The sequence below is a fragment of the Patagioenas fasciata genome, chromosome 1 (genome assembly GCF_037038585.1).
Source record: "Patagioenas fasciata isolate bPatFas1 chromosome 1, bPatFas1.hap1, whole genome shotgun sequence".
NCBI classification, from domain to species: domain Eukaryota; kingdom Metazoa; phylum Chordata; class Aves; order Columbiformes; family Columbidae; genus Patagioenas; species Patagioenas fasciata.
Genome location: NC_092520.1, coordinates 168,886,636 through 168,905,298, shown reverse-complemented (window position 1 = coordinate 168,905,298; position 18,663 = coordinate 168,886,636). Strand labels below are relative to the sequence as shown.

The window sequence follows — 18,663 nt, the reverse complement described above, 5'->3', positions numbered from 1 at the left end:
GGATTTGAATAAAAGCTGTGTCTTCATTATGCTTCTTCCTAAAACCGCGGAGACTGCTGGGTTTTCCTGTGAAGATGTTCTGTGAGGATGCTGTGCTTCCCAACCTTTCTCATTGCTAGGAAAACAGGTTCCTGCAGTGCCCACAGCGGAGCAGAAAGGGATAGTTTTGCTTTCTGAAAGACCCAGATTGCTGGACGCTTGAAATTGCAAATGCACCTCCTATTTTGCTTAAAACATTTTCTGAGTTAACACCTTGCAAAGTGTTAAGTAGTAAACTCCAATAATTCAGAAAGCAAATCAAATAATTTGTTTGCAAATTAATTTTAAAAGCCAGTCTGAGCATGTAGAGAGCCACAGGAGTTGTTGAAAATGCTATTGAACCAGCAGTGTTCCATCATTGGTGTTTCAAACTGAGGCTGACTCTACAGGCAGAACACTTTAGACATGACAAGGAACAGTTAGAAAGCATCAGAAATCAATCTATTTTTAAATCAACACAAGAGCTGCTAAAACAAATGCATAATTAGGTGAAGTCAAAGTTGTGTGTTTATTATTCCTTTTAAAATCACTAACCTTCAACAAGAAGTTTGATTAGGGTTTAAGTAAGAGCTTCAGAAAGAGTTTAGTTTATCTTGAAAGAATTTAAATCTTTACGGGTGCGCTGAACCTAATAAATTTGTCACTAATAATAAATGTCCTCCCCTCACATTCTTTGTCTTGACATCAAAATTTTTCTTAAAATGCCAATATTATATTGGAGTGGAGGATGAGTTTGGTATTTTTCTTTCTCATTGGTTCTTTGTGAAAGAACATGCTTCTAAGTGAAACTAGTCTTTGCCTAAGGTGAAGGCTTTAAAAATAAACCTTCAGAATACTAACTCAAGAAGAAACCCAAAGATTGACTTTGCTGTGAGCAAATAGAATGAACCTTGGGTGCAAGTTTTATGTTGTTTCTTGGGTTTTTGTGACCTGTTGTAGAGAGAGAAATCCAAGTTCTTTTTCTAGGCAATGGTGAGAGTTGAGAGTTGGAGGCAAATTAAAATGTAATCTGGAGTAGTGTTTGAATGGATGTTCAAATTTGTGTTTAAAATGCTGATGCAGCTGAGACTGTGACATGTTTTATCCTGATCTTGGCATTTTTAGGTTATACATTTCACTTTAGGATTTGCAAAAATGTCATTATTGTCCTAGAACTCGTTTCATTGAGTCATTGGTAAAAAATAACATCGAATAACTTTCAGTATCTTCAGTGCAGCTTCACTGCCTCTTCAGTAACAGCTGGTTGGAGTTATAAAACAGTCGGTTTGCCCAAAGAATAAAATAAATTTGTGTGAGCAAATTCAAGTTCATTCTCTTTTCATCAGTCACCTTTCATTCTCTGCCCTTTTGCAAGTTTTTACCTTTTCGCCATGTAAGAATGCAAATGGTAATATGTACAGTAAGGTATTGCTGCTGGAAATGGTTCTGGGGTAATTTCTTTTTACTTAGGGTAAGCTTGTAACCTAAAAATTTCTGTACCTGTGCTTTGTCAACATTTGAAGCTGAATGTTACACACTAGATAATGATTTTTCCATGTGGAAAATGTTTAAGTGCCTGTTGAGTATCTGAAGCTCTTAAACTGCGAGGTGATTTGCAGAGTTCTCTTTGTAATTAGTCCACAGAAGAAAAGCTTGCTCTAGCTCAAGAAGAATTAGTTTCCAGCAGAAATCGAATCGCTAGCAATAATCAGCAGATTCAGGAACTGAAGAAAGCAAAGTCTACGCTGGAGCAGGATGCGTCAAAGAAGGACCAGCAGCTGGGTGAGAAGAGCAAAATGTTACAGGATCTTCAGAATGACAGGGTAAGTCCCTCTGCCTTTTGAAGTCTTCACACAGAGACATCCACCCCACACAGGCACCCTTTATGAATTTCTGTTACAATTTGAAAGAGGAGGTATTTTGGGAGCAGAGCAATGTTGTAGTGCATAGCAGTGGCAATTTTACTGAACCTCTGGTGCGGGACTTTTAATAGACAGTTGAAGTGAATTTGATCTAATTAGCTGTTAATTTGTTCTAGGTGGCTGGACGTGTGGGAAAATGTTATTAGTTTTAAATCTAAAACTGCAAACATGCTGCTAATTGTTTGCACTATGAAATGTGGGTAGAGATATGTGGTGGTTGTTCCCTCTTAATTACACAGCCTCCAAGTGGGTTTTGGACCGTGGATGTTTTTTTGTTTCGTTGTTTGGTTTTGATGGTTTTTTTATTTTGTGAACTTGGAAGAAGTGACTTTTCTAGCACTTTTTGTTTCTCTTCAAGATTTTGAAAGAGAAAGACTTGGCTAATGAAAAATGTAAAACAACAGAGCTCCAGGAAATAAGGAGTAGACTTGAGAAGGAAAGTGCCAAACTGGGTGAAGAGCTTAGAGCCTGCAAGCAAGAATTTGAGAAGGTATATTGAGACAAACTGGTCTTCATGTGGTTTGTTATCTGATAAGAAATATGTGCACACTCAGTAGATGTTATCTGGAATGGCTTTGCAAAGATGGTTGCTGTAAGTATCAGTGTTACAGGTAAGAGAAGCAAGGCACAGATTTTGATGAGGTTCTTGAGTAATGCTGACTAAGTTAGTGATAATCCTGGAGCACTGGTGCCCAGTGTTATTGGCCAGGTGAACCATATAACTCAGCTTCAAGAGGGTTTGTACATCCTGACTTTTTTCCTATTTCTCTGTAGATTGACTGTGCATACCCTTGCTTAACTATTGTGGAGTGCAGAAAGATGTCCAAAAGTGTCATGAATGTGAACTTTCCCACATATTCTAGGCACATCTGGTACTTCTCAAAGATGCATGGTAGAGTTGAAACTCCCTTGATGTGCTGCGGTTTCTAAAATGCCCTAAAAAGTCACACTCGGGGAGGAAACAATGTCAGGAGCCTCATAAAAGACTAACTCTCTTCCAAAATCGTAACAATCAAATGAGTTCTCTAAAGGGTAAATGTTAGGGGGATTTAATTAAATTATTTTTGTTTATTGCCACATTTTACATATTTCGTTTTTTAGTCTCTGTAGAAGTAAACACTCCTCAAAGGTTGTAGTTCGCATTTTCCTTATTATTTTGAGTTACATTTGCATCTGTTAAAGTTCAAGTTGCTGCACAAGTATAAGTAAAGGTACAGTCCCTGTATGCTAATAAAAAGAAAGTAACATGATATCTTATGAATTTCAGATGTTCTTTTGTTCTCCACTGTTTAGAAAATGGTCTCTTATTTTTGGATAGAAGTCTGTACTTTGTTTCTGTCAAGCAATCTATGCCCAGTACTTCCCTGGATTTTGGGGAAGGGTTATTGTAATTCTCGTCATTCTTGAAATCTCTATTCTAAAGAAGAAAATTTAGAAGTATGTATGTAGAATGTGTGCACATCAATGGCAGCTTAATATTAATCTCTTGATCTCCGTACAAGCAATCAGACTAAACTAGAAGCTGCCTCCTAAAGCCGTCCATGCTGTTACCCATCTCTTGCCAGGGTACGGATAGATGAGCATCAGTAGGCCAGGCCCCTGTCTTCAGGATATGTTACCTCGCTGCCTTTGTTTTGATTTTAGCTTGTGATGGAAATTTTGACTTTGATTTTAGTCTGTTAGTACCTGCATACTTGGCTGTGCAATTATAAGGAAGAGGATTCCTGTAAATTGAACAAACTGTTCTGCTTCAGGATTTTTATGTTTTATTGCAGAAGAACAAGTAAAACTAATATTTAAAACCAAATGTATCATCCTAGTTGTGTAAACATAGGGTAATTCTTTATACATTTAAGACTAACAGAAATTAGTTTCCTTCCATCAGTGTGTGGATTTTACGTTGTCATTACAATGCCTTGAACCTCATGATTGCAGCTAGAGAACAATGTGAAGTACATTTTAGAGCAGAGTGTAAAAAATTACGATGGACATATCTTTTCAAAGAACTGTAGAAAATAACCCAACAGAGCTTCCACTAGTTTAGTAGAAGCATATTTTAAACTTACTTTAAAATTTGAATGTTGTTCATAATATGGGTACTAGTTTAAAATCTTTGATCATGAAAGTCACTGATACTTTGTGCTGTAAAATCATCCTTTCTTTCAGTGATTAAAAATTATTCCTGTCCTCTTGTTGGAAAGAATTATAGTGATTTTGAATTTAGATTGTTTACTCTTTCAATATTGCTATTTTAACTTTGAGCTCTGTATCCTAACAGGAGGTGGCAAATCTCAAGGATGCAAAGCAGTTATTGATTCAACAGAAATTAGAGCTGCAGGGTAAAATAGATAATATGAATTCAGCTCTGGAACAGGAGAAGAAAACCCATCAAGCTGTCAAAGATCAGCTGAAAAAGAGAGAAGAGGAGCTGAAGAAGGAATGTGCTGAAATTGAAGCTAAACTGGTTAGTATGTTAGAGGGTATAAGACTGTTTTGTGAACCCACCTGTGGATTCTTTCAGGGAAGCAAAGGGTTGGCAATTAGTTTCACATTACAGTAGTTTTTAAATTACAAGGTCAGAAACTTTTGAGGCATTTAATGTTGTAGGAAAGTTCAGTGGGATGACAGCCTTGTCTAATGGGGTTTGTTGATTAAAAATAGCGATTCTGGTACAGTAAGATTCTTTGCCTCAATTAGATGCAGGGAATAGGGAAAGAATAATTGGAAGGTTGTTCTTCATTGTTCCGTTGTTTTCTTAGCACACAGAGAAAAAAGAGAAAGAAGAAGAAAGCCGGAGACATGAGGAAAAGGAGACTAAACTCACGATGCAGGTCACAGCTCTAAATGAAAATCTGGCTACTATGAAGAAAGAGTGGCAAAGCAGTCAGAGGCGAGTGAGCGAGCTGGAGAAACAGACAGATGATTTACGTGGGGACATCGCTGTCTTGGAAGCAACGGTGCAGAACAATCAGGATGAGAGAAGAGCGTTACTGGAGAGGTGAGCTGCGGTCTTGACAAAGTGGAAGTGTAGTCTGGGCAGTGGATACCCTCATGCTGAAAACTTGTTGATTTGGGATTCTCGGTGCATGCTTTACTTAAATCCGTGTTTGTTCCCAGTGCCTAGGCTGGGAGTGCAGTTTCCAGAGTGCAAACTTCTGTCTTCCCTGCCAAAGCACAGCAAGGGTGTTGGGAACAAACTGTGCTCTTTGTGGGATTTGACGGGGTGACTGTTTTGTAGAAAATCAGACAAGCTTATCAGGACCTTACTTATCACCAAAGCCAGAGCTGAACTTGAAGATTTATGGCTGTCCATTAAGAGGCTTCTAGATCCCTTGGGCTCCTCTGAGCTTGAAGCTGTGTAGGTTGTGGCTTCTTATCTCATCTGTTGTATGAATGTTGCAAGGCCTGACAGAGGGAGCTTCTCTTACCTGAGTTAACAGCCCTTCTCCACTGCTCTGAGGCTTCCCTGCCGTGACTGTCTTGGAGTAGAAGAGTCGTGCAGAAGCCTGGAACAGCCTCTTTAGTGCCTCCAGTAGTATCCAGTTTGCTTAGGGACTTCCAGGTGCTCCCACTGCTCAGTGTTAGAAGAACGAACTTATAATTGAATTAGGTAGGCTAAGGTTCACACAAGAGGCATTTTCTTCCTCTTCAAAACCTACAGTCATCTTTTCTCCAGGGTCTGCTATTGTCTGTACAATATATTTAAAACTTAGGTGAGCAGAGCACCTTGCCTTCAGGCAGGAGGAGGCATGCAAGGCAGCAGGAGTTGCCTGAAAGCAGCCATTACAAGGGTGGAAGAAACGCCTGTGAGACAGGAAAATTTCTTTGTCCTTATTTCCTGACATGTTTGGTGAAGGCTGAGTGGAAAACTTTTTTCGATACTGTCAAGCTTGCTGATTTGGTTTTTGAGCAGTAGACCTTGGAAAAGGATGGGATCAGTTCAAGTAAGATCCTCTTTCTTTGGCAATCCCTTGCCATACTGTGCTTAACTCACCTAGCAGCTGTTTACAGCTTGGCAGAAAAACACCCTCTGAAATTTGGCTTTCAACAGTTAGCTAAATTTCAGCTGATGGGAGGTGGCTTTGCTAAAAGAAAAAGGTTTCCTTTCTGCTCTGTTGTTGACCTGATCTGCTGCAGCTGGTTTGCGAGAGTGTGCTGTTGCACAGGGGTGCTCATTGGCGTTTGCTGCTGATGGACTGCATTCAGTACTGTCCCTGGCTTTGGGAGTTACTCCAGGTAATAATAAGCCACAGATATTTGGGAGAAATGCCAGATGATCTTAAACTGATTGTTACAACAGAACATTTTTCCACTTAAGTCATCCAAAAACTTTTCACAGCAAGAATATTTTTGGCTGGATTTTATGAGTAACTCCTCAGTCGTGACAACCTGCCCAAAGGAGGCAGTGTGCGTTGCCTCATATGCTTCGAGCTGACGGTTTACTGTTTTTCCTCAGGTGTATAAAAAGTGAGGGAGAAATTGAAAAGCTTCAAGCCAAACTTGTAGAAATGAAGAAAAAGCTGGACAACACTACTGCTGCAATGCAGGAACTTGGCCGAGAAAACCAGTCATTACAGGTATAGTTTGATTTGAAGCAGTTAAAACTGTTGATTCTTTCTGTGGGAACTTAGGAGAATTTCAAGTTTGTGTCAGATGGGTGGTGGGTTACCTTTCCAGAGTGATTAAGATGTTGTGATTGTGGTGTACATGGGTGATATTGCTGTCTGTGGGTTCTTAAATCTGCTCATGATTTTGAAACTTGCAAGATTTTCTCTCTGAACAAATATAAGCTCTCAGTATCATGGCAGAATTGGTGCTTTTATACTGCACTGGGTAGTGTGTGCAGCAAAAATAGAGGAAATTAGTAGGAATCAGATAAGAATTTTTAAAAACCTGTTTTTTTTCTTTATATGTTCTGTGTAGATCAAACACACCCAAGCTCTCAACAGGAAGTGGGCAGAAGACAACGAGGTACAGAACTGTATGGCCTGTGGAAAAGGCTTTTCAGTGACAGTGAGAAGGGTAGGTGTGTTTTACTGTGTCTGTGGGGATTTGCTTTTTCTATTGTTTTCAAACTCTTAGATGGGATATAAACTTCCAAAACCAGCCTTACTAGTGCTGTGATACTCAGGACATGTCAGAATACAGTTATTGCATGCAATGCCTTGAACATTAAAGTTTGCAGAGCTTACTTTATTAATTATTCTTTTGCCATTTTAACAGCATCAGTTTATAAACAGCATTAAAATAGTTCAGTCTTCCAAGTGAGCAGGCAAAATTACACTGTTGTAAGGGTGTTTACAGTAAACTTATTTATAAGCAGTCTGAGCTGGATTTACAGGTATTAAAGGAATGTGAATTTGTTGAAATTAGATATGTGACAATATGAGGGATCAACATGATCTGGTGCTTTGTGACTATTACTTTATAAACACCGACAGAAGAAACAACTGGATGTATTTTAGGTCTGTAGACAGACCTTTTTTGTAAAATCAGCTGTGGTCAGCCAAGGTGTCAGCATCCCTCTATTAGCAGGGTCTGCCCTTCATCCAGAGATTACCAACCCTTCAACAAGTGACTTGGCAATGAAAGAGATGAGGGATATTCATGCGGTTAATTTTGCAGCGCTTCCTGACTTGGTTTTAGGTAGCTTTCCCTGTCTTGCAGTATCCATAGTGATGTCTTTGGGTAGGCTTTGAACAAAGGCTGCTGGATCCTTTGATTCAAGGGTACTTCCCATGTGACAGCAGGTAGTTACAAGTAAGGAGAACAATGTTTTATGTGACCAAAACAAGTTCAAGAGGAGAAATTCCAGAGGAGAATGAACTTCATTCAACCAGTTCACTTCCGAAACTGGTGTAGCCTCCTGGCTCACTGGAGTGCTGCTGAATATTTTGCTCCTATAACTTTTATAAAGGATTTACTCCTGTGCCCTTCTGTGCGCTGTGTAACTACTATTTGAAGATTCAAACCAACTTCTGAAGCATGAGAGTTGACTTGATATGATAGTCATCTCTACTAGTGATCGATTCCCTGTCATTACTGTTCAGCCTGTGTGTTTCTTTTCTTCCACAGCACCACTGTAGACAGTGTGGAAATATCTTTTGTGCCGAGTGCTCAGCAAAGAATGCCTTAACTCCTTCTTCTAAGAAGCCTGTCCGGGTCTGTGATACTTGCTTTAATGACTTGCAAGGATAACTGGCGATCTTGAGTGAAAAAGGAAATGTTACACTAAAATCTATAATTTCTGTTGATGCACTTCATTCAGCACTCAGACTACTATTCAGTTTGGACAATGATTGTGACACTTGGCAAAATTTAGTATATTTTAAAATGTTTATTGATACCAAGTAAAACTATTGTATTTTTTGTGAGACATGGGCTCAGATCATCCATAGCTTATTGCCATTTATCCTGGAAAGAGCTTCTATGTCTAGATTAGAAAATACCCAGTTATTTGTAAATAAAGTTTAAACAGAGGAGTAACAATGTATTTTTTTATCTTTTATTTTTTTGTTCAAGAGAAACAGCGTTTACGTGATATTGCAGTTTATTCTTGTTTCCTTCAAAGAAAAAGGAAGATGCAAAAACTTGTGAGGAATTTATGTATCAAATGTTGCTGTAAAAGCAGAACTAATTGTTGCATTTGATTGCATATCTGATGTTCTTTATAACCCCTTGTGATTTTGTTTTCTTTCTGTCTCTCTGACTTTTCTCTCTAAATTTCAAACTCCACAGTGAGCATAATGGCTGGACTTGACTCCAACTCAGTTTTGTTTGTTCACTTAGAACTTCTTGTAGTATCAGCACCTGAATCCAACTACAGCACTTGGATACTGGAGCATCTTTACACACACTGTATTGTATAGTTTGTGTGTGTGAGTGTGTGTGTCTGGGAGTCCGTGTGAACAAACGATGAGACAAAGTGTAGCTGGCATTGTAAGAATGTTACATGGCACATCACGATGTTGCATCCCGTATTGATTGCTTTCACTTTTACATATTCGGTGGATGGATTTTAATATTCCAGAAACCCTTACATGTGGGTTTTAAAAAGCAAACAGACAATACTGGTAGTAGCCTCTAGCGTACTTCCCCCCCTACCCATACCCTGGAAGTCCCGAGCGGTTCTTGGGGTTTTAAGGGACATCCAGACCTTCAATGCTAGTTATCCGAATAATAAAAAGTCTTTTTTTGAGACTGCTGCAGTTTATCTGGTCTTTTCTTCTGTCCCTTTCCTCAGCTTTTGGTGGAAGAAGCCGTACTTCTGCTGCGCCTCACAAACCTCAGTTTTTTGTCCCTCCATCTGATGCCTGTTACTGGAAGGGTCTTAAATGTTAGGTTGGTTATGGGATTTAGTCTGCTCAGAACAGTGGTGTGAATCTCCTGTTACTGGCTTAGTTATGAGCCAAACAGCTCTAAATAAGAGAACAATATATGTGTCTTTAGGTATTTATTTGTATGTTCTTTTCTGTACTTGCAACAGGGGTTTCTTTTAGAGTTTGTGTAGGTTCCAAACTTCTCTTTTGTTGTGATTTTATTTACACCTGTTCATTCTTGCCTGCCTTTGTCTAACTTTTCTTCCCCCGGTATCTGGTATGTCAAAACCATTAAGGTTATTTCTTTGGGCAGGGGTTATGCATTCCAATATTTAGGGACTCTCTGTCTTAAATATCCTAATAAATTCCCCACACCCCAAGCCCTTGAGTGTCTTACAAAATTGTGCCAGCTGTTCAGAGGAAAGGACTGTGTCCTGAATTATTCTGCTTCTTTCCCGAGATGAGGAACCAAATTCTGTCACAATGATGGAAGCTCAGCCATCATTAGGCAGGTTCCTGTGCTTTTATCTATTGACTGCTCTAGATGTGAACAAAGAAGAGTCTTTTTCATGAAAAATGTCTAGTCCTGATTAACCCTCAAGTGAAAAAACTTCCTAATCCCTCTTCTCCAGAAGTAGTGTTCTATGTATTTCATATCCCTTCTTAGCTTACCTGTCTAGTCCTACCTTTGCAGCCTCAAGAAGTCTTCCTCAAGGAGTTTTCTTACAATTAAATTATTTCCCAAAAGCCAGCTGAGTTGTGTAAACTGAGTTACGTTGCTGTAAAAGGGTTTGGGATGGAATTGTGGTTCATGTGAAATACTGGCCTGATGTTCTGGTTTGAACTTGCTTGCTCGAAAGAAACAATTGCTGCAGCGGTTCCATATGAACAGAGCCTCTGGACTTGCTGTTTCTCCCCGTCAGTGTAACAGTTTGGCATAAGAATCTTTTGAATAGAAAACATGAAAAGAATCTCTGCCTCTGGGAATTTTTTTATCTACTTATTTGTTGAGAGAATCCAAAGAGTTTGCTTTCGACCCTTTCTTTGTCCGACACAAGACTTCAGAAATGCAGGAAAGGTAAAGATGTGACAGTCGTGCTCCAACCCAGATCCACTCTGTCCTGTTGGGTGACACACGGAGCCTCGTGCTGCTGTTGGGGTGAAGGACGACCTTGTGGAGCAGAAGGGATTTTCGAGGGAAGAGAGAAGCTTCCCACAATTGCACAATGACAAAACACCTGAGGCAGAGGAAGATGGAAATTTCTCAGGGAGGTAGGGAAATACTTGGAAAGACTCACTTGTGTTCAGGCTTTCTGCTTTTGAATGGGAACGTGTGAAAGCTGAGGAGAGCGCTCTGCAGTGAAGAAGAAATGGTAGAAGCTCTGGTAGGGTTCTTAATTCAGCCTTTTGGGATAACTTGGTGTAAAGTCAAGCAGAGTCACCTCACTCCCTGGCTGCTGAAGCGGGGTGGTTGGTTGACTGCAGATCAGACCACAGTCTAAAGCTCCTCAGCTTCAGGGGCAAAACCAGCTCAATTTCTGCAGGTTGTTTTTTGCTGACCAACTTGTATGACCAACTTTTTGCAAGGATGGGCATGCTTTTTAAATACACATTTTTAGAAAGAGGGATTGTTAAAACCTGGAGGAACAGTGCTGGGCTAGAAACTTTTATGCTTGAGCTTTGAGTCTGCAGCAATAGGCTAGGATTTCTACAGCTTTTCACTGGAGTAAATGTAGGATTTCATTGCTGAATCTTGCGTTCCTCCTTTTGTGCTTGTGATTCTTGGTGCTGGTCTGCATTTGTTGATAAATTGATATTATAATAGACCCTATAATGCTCTAGGTCTCACTGCTCGATCGGAAGTGGTGCTCGAGCTTAGTGAAATGACCTATGAGATACATAACAAGGGAAACTGGAAGGCAAAAAGCTTTGTATTTAAAAATCTGACTGCAGAGTCTGGCTGTTTTGATGGGCGTGTTGTCAGTAGGAGTGTGGGGTTTTTATTACACTGCTTTAAAACATAAATCATAGGAAACCTAGTAAAAATCCTTGTAACTTTTCCCACACTGAGCTAAAGGATTCCAGACCAGATAGTTTAATGCACTGAGTTTTCAGACTGCAAACACAGGAACAGAGGGAAACGCTAATAAAACGGCAGAAGAGACTCAAACAGCCTCTACAAAGAACCAGATTGCTCAGGTGTCGTGAGGAGAGAGAGACCATTATAAAGCAAGAGGTGGAAATAATGGTAAAGGCAGCGCTTGAAGCAGTAGGTGTGTGGAATCCTCATGCTGCCTTTGATTTCTAGCCATTACCATGGCATCAGGAATGGGACAGTGAACTCTGGGGTTTGTTCCTGAAGCTGTCCCCTCTACAGGACACTCCATCCACATTTAGAATCACTGAAGGAGCGGAATACGAGAGACCAGCTGCGCCGTGGGCTGAGACTAGCTGTGGAAAAGTGCAAAGGAGAGTCTTTTTAAAGGTGAGGAGTGGTTCTTTAATGTTCTGGAGACATCATCTCTTTTCCCAGTCGAAGAGCCACAATCCCTTGGGCTGTTGCCTCTCAAATGCCAAATCCTACTGTTCTTTTCCAAAATCATGTCAGCAATACAAACTTCTTACTTCCATCCTGCGAGGCCTCTGGAGGAAGGTTGCATTGTGGAGGTCAGTGACAAGCTTTTGATCTTAGCTGGCTGTGCTTCACTGTTATTTATTTCTTCTCCCCATGTGTTCCTCCCCTCCAGTAATCTTCTCCTTTCTGCAAAGGTTGAACAAAGAGGATAAAATTAATGAGTCGCAGTAGGAAAAGTTGCTGTCTGCAGATGAAGAGACAAAAGGAATTTTGTGCTGCAGCTTCCAGCAGAGGCAAGAGGTTTAGAGGGATCTTGGTTTTCAGCTGGCTTCACTTTCTGGCACAAGAGTCCGAGGCTTTAGGGTACAGTGTGGGTTTTTTCCTCTGTTTTTGGAAGGTGTCAAGTAACCAAGTTGCCATGGAGTGTGGAGCGCTAGGTACACAAGAACAATGAATAGCTATTTTTGTTGGTTTTGGGACGATGAGGATTATTTGTGAATCCTGACTGGAAAAACTTTCTTAGTGAAGCAAGAGGGGATTTGGGAGCAGAAGCACGAAGTAACCTTGCTGTGTTTGTGTTATATTAGCAAGAACAATTGAGTCTCTCATCCTAGATGTAAGAGAAGTGACATTCCTAAAGTAGGGACCTGGAAAACTCAAGTACTTTTCTGGATTGTTAAATGTCAGTTAAATTCAAAGTGGAAACAAATGCTTTTTTGCAAAACTTAAAAAAATTATGACCAGTACTCAGTGGCAGACAGAAAACTGCTGGAGCTGAAGTTCCAACAGAATATACACTATGCCAAAAAGAATGATACCATGGTTTGAGTATGCTGAAACTGATAAATTACTCCTCTGTGTTGCACCCCTCCTACTCTCATATTCTTGGGGGACGAGGAAACCATACTGTCATTTGCACTACGCACTTTTTGCTGTCTAGCTGAATATAATCTATACTAAGTGGGATGGTGTCATTGGCATTGCATGTGTGAGCTGTGATTGATGGACACAAGGTTTATCTTTGGCTGGACTTTTCACTGTATTTCATTTGACCCCTTGCTAAGTAGGGAGAGTTGCACTCATTCTTTTGTACCAAAAATGCGATCATCATCTACGAGCACATTTAAAAACAAAACCCACATAGTCATGCACACATTGTCTTTGTAGAGCTTCATTTGAAGATTATAAAATGAGAAAACATGAATTTTATGTCTTTTCAAGAGTCTTGCCAGTTCTCCAGTTCTAAGTTTTTGAAGTCTTGACCTCAGCACCCCTTTTAGGATAAATCTAAAATTATTGTCCAACCACAGCCTCTCCAAAAGCACCATGTGGTGCACTTTTCAGAAACGGCAATAATTGGATAGTAAAGTCCCTTGACAGAAACTCAGGTTTTTGTGTTTCTTTTTTTTTATTTTTTAAATTTTATTTCAAGGGACACTGAATAAGGAGGTTTGCATATTTGCAGAGAACATTAGATGCCACTTAAGATCAGAATAATGGAGAGAATAGGTACTAGTTAATGCAATAAACTCTGCCTTTTGTCTTCAGCTCACCACACACTATGCACTCACAGCAGCAGATGAGGAGTATCTGCTCATTTGAAGATTCCTGAAGCCCTGCTAACCCTTTTGGATCAGTGTTACTATGAAAGCAGAAGCCTGGTAGGAGTGTTTTCTGATTTTTCCTCCCGCTATGACCTAAACTGGACCCGAATTCATCTGTATTTCCAGCCTTTTTTTGGGTGAAGAAGGCTGGTAAAGAGCGTTCATCGTTACATGTCAACAGGCCAGAGCTGGCAGGTCCAGGCTCCTGGTGTTGGCTTTATGGCAAAATGCCTTGTTGTATCACACTAAAGCTTGATTCCTGGCACAAGAGGGATGTTTGAAAGGATGTCTCACTGGGTTAGCAAATACCAGAACTTTTTGTAGTAGTGTGTCCAAAATGCTGCTTGTATAGGATTTGTCACTTTTGTAAGAAAAAAAAAAAGATCACACACAAAAAAAATCAACCCCCACCATTTGAAGTTGTTACGTAAGGTCTCATTTAAACTACCTCTCAACATAATATTCAAACATTAGGTAAGTTTAATAAGGTTTGCTCACTGTCACGTTATGTAAAAATAGTTGATGCCAAAATTGCAAAAGTCTATCACCAAAACCAAAACAAGTTAAGGATTTTCTTTGTGATATGTGTGAAAGTATCCAATAGCTTCGAGTCATCATAAACTTCTGTAGTTTCATTCTTGCAAACTGTAGCTGCTGGACAGGAAATAAATCATAACCACAAGCTTTCATAATCACGGTCTGCTGGGTAAAAACAATTTTGTATGCAGCTTTGTCATTTGGCTATAGATAGCCTCATTCACCAAACGTACCATTAATTTAATCTTTTGATTTTTTCTTCAGTACTTGAGATGTGAACTTGATGAATGGTGTTCTGTAATGGATGCGTGCAACAAATTACATTGTCTTGTTTGCCTCTTTTCTGAATCTGAATGACCAGTTTACTATTGCAGATGTGAATATTGCTCATACGGCTTAATTTCTGTATAATTGTATAAAATATATGGAAATTTTTAAAGTTCTTACACAGTAGTTAGAGGTAATGTATTATACTCGCCTTATGTTGCAGTTTTACCTACAGCATACTGCACTTTTAAACTGGATCACACCATCATCGTAGGTGTAGATAGATTTGTTTGTTTGTTTTTTGCATGAATGTGTTTTGTTTCTTTTTCATTTAAGTTTGATTCTCTTAAGTTCTGTTTTCAGTGTTTGTGTTTACTACTTGTGACCATGTAGTTGTGCCTTACATTGTGAAAGAATTTAGTCCAGCGTGCACTGTAATTCCTCAACTGCGATTTGGAAGGTGGCCGTGGATTTGGGTGAGAAAATGACACCATGCATCAACCAGTTCTGTATAAACTCTGATGAAATGATATTGAAATGTCACTTTTGTTTTCTAACCTGCTAAAGGAATGATTAATAACAATAAAAAAGAATAAATTAGACCTTTCTAATAGACTAGTTCTGTTATTCTGAACTACCTTGTCCCACTTCAGACAGCAAAGCTACTTTGAAATGGGGAATCTGTTATTTTGCAGATGACCTGTTGGGAAGCTACACATCTAAGAACAAGCTAAACGCTCCAGTTTTAGAGCCACAACAAAAACTTTAACATTCCCGAGGAAGCAGTGATAACGACTGTTTTTCAAATATTTTTTTTTCACAAGTTAAATTCAGAGTAGTTTTTCCATTCCCAATAACTATACAAAGCTGCTGGGTATCCTGCATTCAATTAAAGCCCTTCTGTTGCTGGCTGTGGTCAGGCATTGCATTCAATGCAGTTGGACAATTGGCATGACTGGAAGACCCAGAAGTAGCACTTGTTTTATTTTTTAGGCTAATGAAGGGCTCGCTTATGACATGGAAACCTCTTACAGGCTGGAGCTGTGTTGCAGAGAGAAGCCACGTGATTAACGTGTGTGAGATCAGTCCCTTGACAAAGCCGCTATTGAATTATGAGAGCATTCACAAAAAGCCATGTTTAGCTATTGAAGCAGATCTTCCTCAAGGCTCTCTGTAGAAAGATGGAGAGGTCTCCTGAAAGGCAATTTAAGTTGGGAAGTTAAATTCTGCCTCAACTGCTTCTGAGGCATCTTTCCAGACTGCAGCAGTCTGTTCAGTTTACGTCTCCCTAAAGACAGCCCATGTGTGAATTCTTCCTTCCCCTGCGGTGTCCTCCTTGGAGATGTGCTGGCCTCCAGGAAATAACCGACCTCTGGGACTATTTAGTTGTCTGGTAAACTGAGCAGACCTGCCTTGAACTCATTTGGGCAAAAAATACAGAGAGTAGTAAAATGCCTCCTCCCTTCTGCCAGTGCATGAAGCACAGAGTTTACTCTGTCAGGGGTGACTTCCCTGGGCTTTAAATGTCTTCTGGTCCTATCAGCATTGGCTTCAAGATGCTGTGAGGTTCTGGTGAGGGACCAGGGCTAGAAGGGGGAGGTTCTGTTGCCATTTGCAGCTGAGGTTGGGATGGGGGCGATGGAGCAGAGCTGTGTCAGCCCGGTTGTGACTGAGGGTTTGTGGCTTGTGTGGTGTCCTGGAGCTGATCTGCTGTCTCCACTCTGCTCTGCTCTCCTGCCTTACACATTCACCATTCACCGGGTGGCTGTTCCTTTCCCAGGAAGCTGTGACAAAAACCTGCACATCACAGGCACAGGGAGAAGACCAGGAATGTGCGCTGCAGCGGCCTAGGCTGCATCTGGAGGTGTTGACCCAGGTAAGTATGTACATAATGTACATGCAACCTCCAGACCGTGGCTAGTATGTACAGGTGAACCAGCTCGAGTGGATAAAATGTACCACTGCATCCTGGCGAGTGAAGCTGGGTCAGGGGCAGCACGTGAGCTCATTACTAATTTGTGGAGTAGAGGTGAATGTAAGGAGAGTGCTGACATCCCTATGAATAATGTGAACAACTGGAATGGCATTCGTATGTTATTCAGCATAGTCCTTGTCTGTGTTCACTTCCCCCTAAGTAATTTCTGACATGGAGGTGATACTCCAAGAGCTAACTTTTCTGCTCAGGGAGACTGTCTGGTTGGGCACAGAAAGGGGGAGAAGTGACAGAGTAACGTATGAGTAGCTTTAGGGAAGTCTCTTGTGTCTCTTGACTATGGCTGATCTCAGGAGATGAGCCAGGGCTAACCTGGTGAGAGCACCCTCCCTCCGTGGTGGCAACCTGCATGGATGTTGTGGCTAGCAGCCACAGCCTGTTCTGAGAGTCTCTTCCAGTACCTTAAAAAGAGGGGGTGAAAAAAAGTGATTAATAGGGGCACATGTGCTATGTGGGCCACAGATCTGGAACAGCAGTGGAGAATCAAATGGTTTAATCCAAAAGGAACACTCGAGTTTGTGAAGCAAACTTGAACTCTAAAGGCGGCAATGCCGTGAACTCCGTAATGACAGATCTGCAGTGAATAAAGCTGTGAAAAAACAGGTAAAAGAAAAATCCCAATAAAGCAGGGCATCAATACACTTATTTCTTTTTATATATTCTGTAGTATCTCTAACTGAATGTTAAATGTAATTATGACATTTTCAAAGAAACTTAAATAATCTCATTTTAAAAATTAATGGGGAGTCAGCTACATGCTTTTACTGATCTGCCTCCATAAATTCAATGTTAATGCAAAAACCAGCTTGTAACATGGTAGTTTAGTAGGTAGCCACAACTATAGGAAGCTATGGCTATACAATTTTAATTTTGTGGAATTTATTAATACAGTTTGGATGATCTTGGAATAACCCTTCTAGACTTCTCTGGTGAATAAGTTCTCCTCATTAATGTAGGCTCTCTCCCATCCTGCTTTTTAGAAAAGAACAAGTTATATTAAAACCTTTTTGCATGGCAAGATCCTTCCCCTAGCTGAAGTAAAGGAGCATCTGGGAGTGATACATTTATTGCATGGCTCATTTTCCCTCTCCAGTGTATTCCTACATCCCATGGTCAAAACTCCTCACTTCTGTCAAGTCAGAAATCTGTTAGTTTCAGAAACTTAAGGCATGCTGGAAGAAACAACTGTGTTATCACCACAATAGTCTTCTGCTGGACTTGCTGCTGCACTGACATAGTTAAATTTCAGAGGATTCAGTTGGGAAGCAGAAAGCGCTGCTTTCCTTGGTTTCATGTTGCGTGATGTAATTGGAGATTGCAGTTTCTATCTGTGACATCCATGTTTTCTGTAACAAGAAAATATAAATCATAAACCAATACAATCTAAAAAAGTTTCCGTAATTCAGATAGATAAACACCCAGAGCCTTTAGTTTTATTTAGCCTTTCTTCAGGCCCATGCTCATAATTCCTGAAGTGAACATTAATTATCCCAGAATCGAGACCCTCCCCATTGCTCAGGTCACTACACACTGCTGGAGTCTGTGTATGGGGTCAGGGACTTCTGGTGGAGATTTCATTTTTGGTTGGAAGGTAGGATTTTTGTGCTCTGTTTACTTGAAATTGTGAAGTTTGCTGTTCACTATTTCACCCGTTTTTTGTGGAATATTTATTAGTTCCATGCTGTCCCTGCCGTTTGGGCTCCCTGTTCTTCTGGTTAAGACAGCTCCAGTGCTATCAGCAAGTTCTGTCCCTCTCTGAGATCTGTCATGTGCTGCCACATGAATTTCAGTTTCTAGCACCACGCTGACAGCATTCAGCTCTGTTATGTGCTGTCATACAGGTATGGGGACAGGGAGCTATGGCTGCAGAAGTGGATTTAAAATATGTAACTTCCTTCTCTCTGTGCTAGACCAGATGGTCTGGATCACAGAAGCTGAGTTGCCTCTGAATTGCTATGATTAGATGTTACAAATTAGCTGGCAGCAATATGAGCTTAAGGTCTGGTTGTGCTTCTCCTGCCCCAGGATTTTTATTTTGCCTGGTCAGGGGCTGCACTCCCTGCTCTAATGCATGTAGAGACACTGAGCTTTGATGCAAAGAGTAGAAACGTGTGAGAAGGGGCAACCTGTCCAACTTCATGCGGCCCTGGGATTCATAAATTCTGGTACTGACCTGTTTGTTCCTCGTGCATGTTTACACTCTGATCAAGCTGAATACCTTGCTTTGAGAATTAGAAAGCTGGAGAGATAAATTGCATGACCTCCAAGTCTAAGGAGTCCCAGCAGTGGACGTGAGCAGAGTCTGCCTGCACAAGCTGTGTGTGCCTGGCAGGGCGCAGAGCCTGGCTTTGGTGGGGGGCGATGGCTCTGACCCCTCTGGAGCTGCTGGTAGAGGAGGGTGTGATGCGCAGGGTGATGGTGGTGCTAA

The 18,663-nt window shown here is 40.6% G+C and overlaps 2 protein-coding genes across 5 annotated transcripts in view; one reads left to right on the top strand and one right to left on the bottom strand.

The window, feature by feature from the left end:
* The window catches only part of EEA1 (early endosome antigen 1), a 114,890-nt gene that overhangs the window by 63,005 nt on the left and 33,222 nt on the right, over positions 1–18,663 (top strand). For 3 of the 4 annotated variants that reach the window (XM_065837396.2, XM_065837406.2, XM_065837415.2), the window contains 7 exons: positions 1,656–1,841; positions 2,299–2,430; positions 4,219–4,404; positions 4,700–4,938; positions 6,397–6,517; positions 6,864–6,962; positions 8,016–9,138. In XM_065837396.2, coding sequence (XP_065693468.1) covers positions 1,656–1,841; positions 2,299–2,430; positions 4,219–4,404; positions 4,700–4,938; positions 6,397–6,517; positions 6,864–6,962; positions 8,016–8,138 — 1,086 coding nt within the window. In that variant the 3' untranslated portion in view covers positions 8,139–9,138. Of the gene's footprint in view, positions 1–1,655; positions 1,842–2,298; positions 2,431–4,218; positions 4,405–4,699; positions 4,939–6,396; positions 6,518–6,863; positions 6,963–8,015; positions 9,139–18,663 lie in introns of those variants that run through there. The other variant, XM_071799987.1, reaches the window with a different exon arrangement.
* Positions 16,812–18,663, bottom strand: part of PLEKHG7 (pleckstrin homology and RhoGEF domain containing G7) — a 37,642-nt gene continuing 35,790 nt past the window's right edge. The window contains exon 17 of the mRNA XM_065830444.2: positions 16,812–17,581. Coding sequence (XP_065686516.1) covers positions 17,474–17,581 — 108 coding nt within the window. The 3' untranslated portion in view covers positions 16,812–17,473. The remainder of the gene's footprint in view (positions 17,582–18,663) is intronic.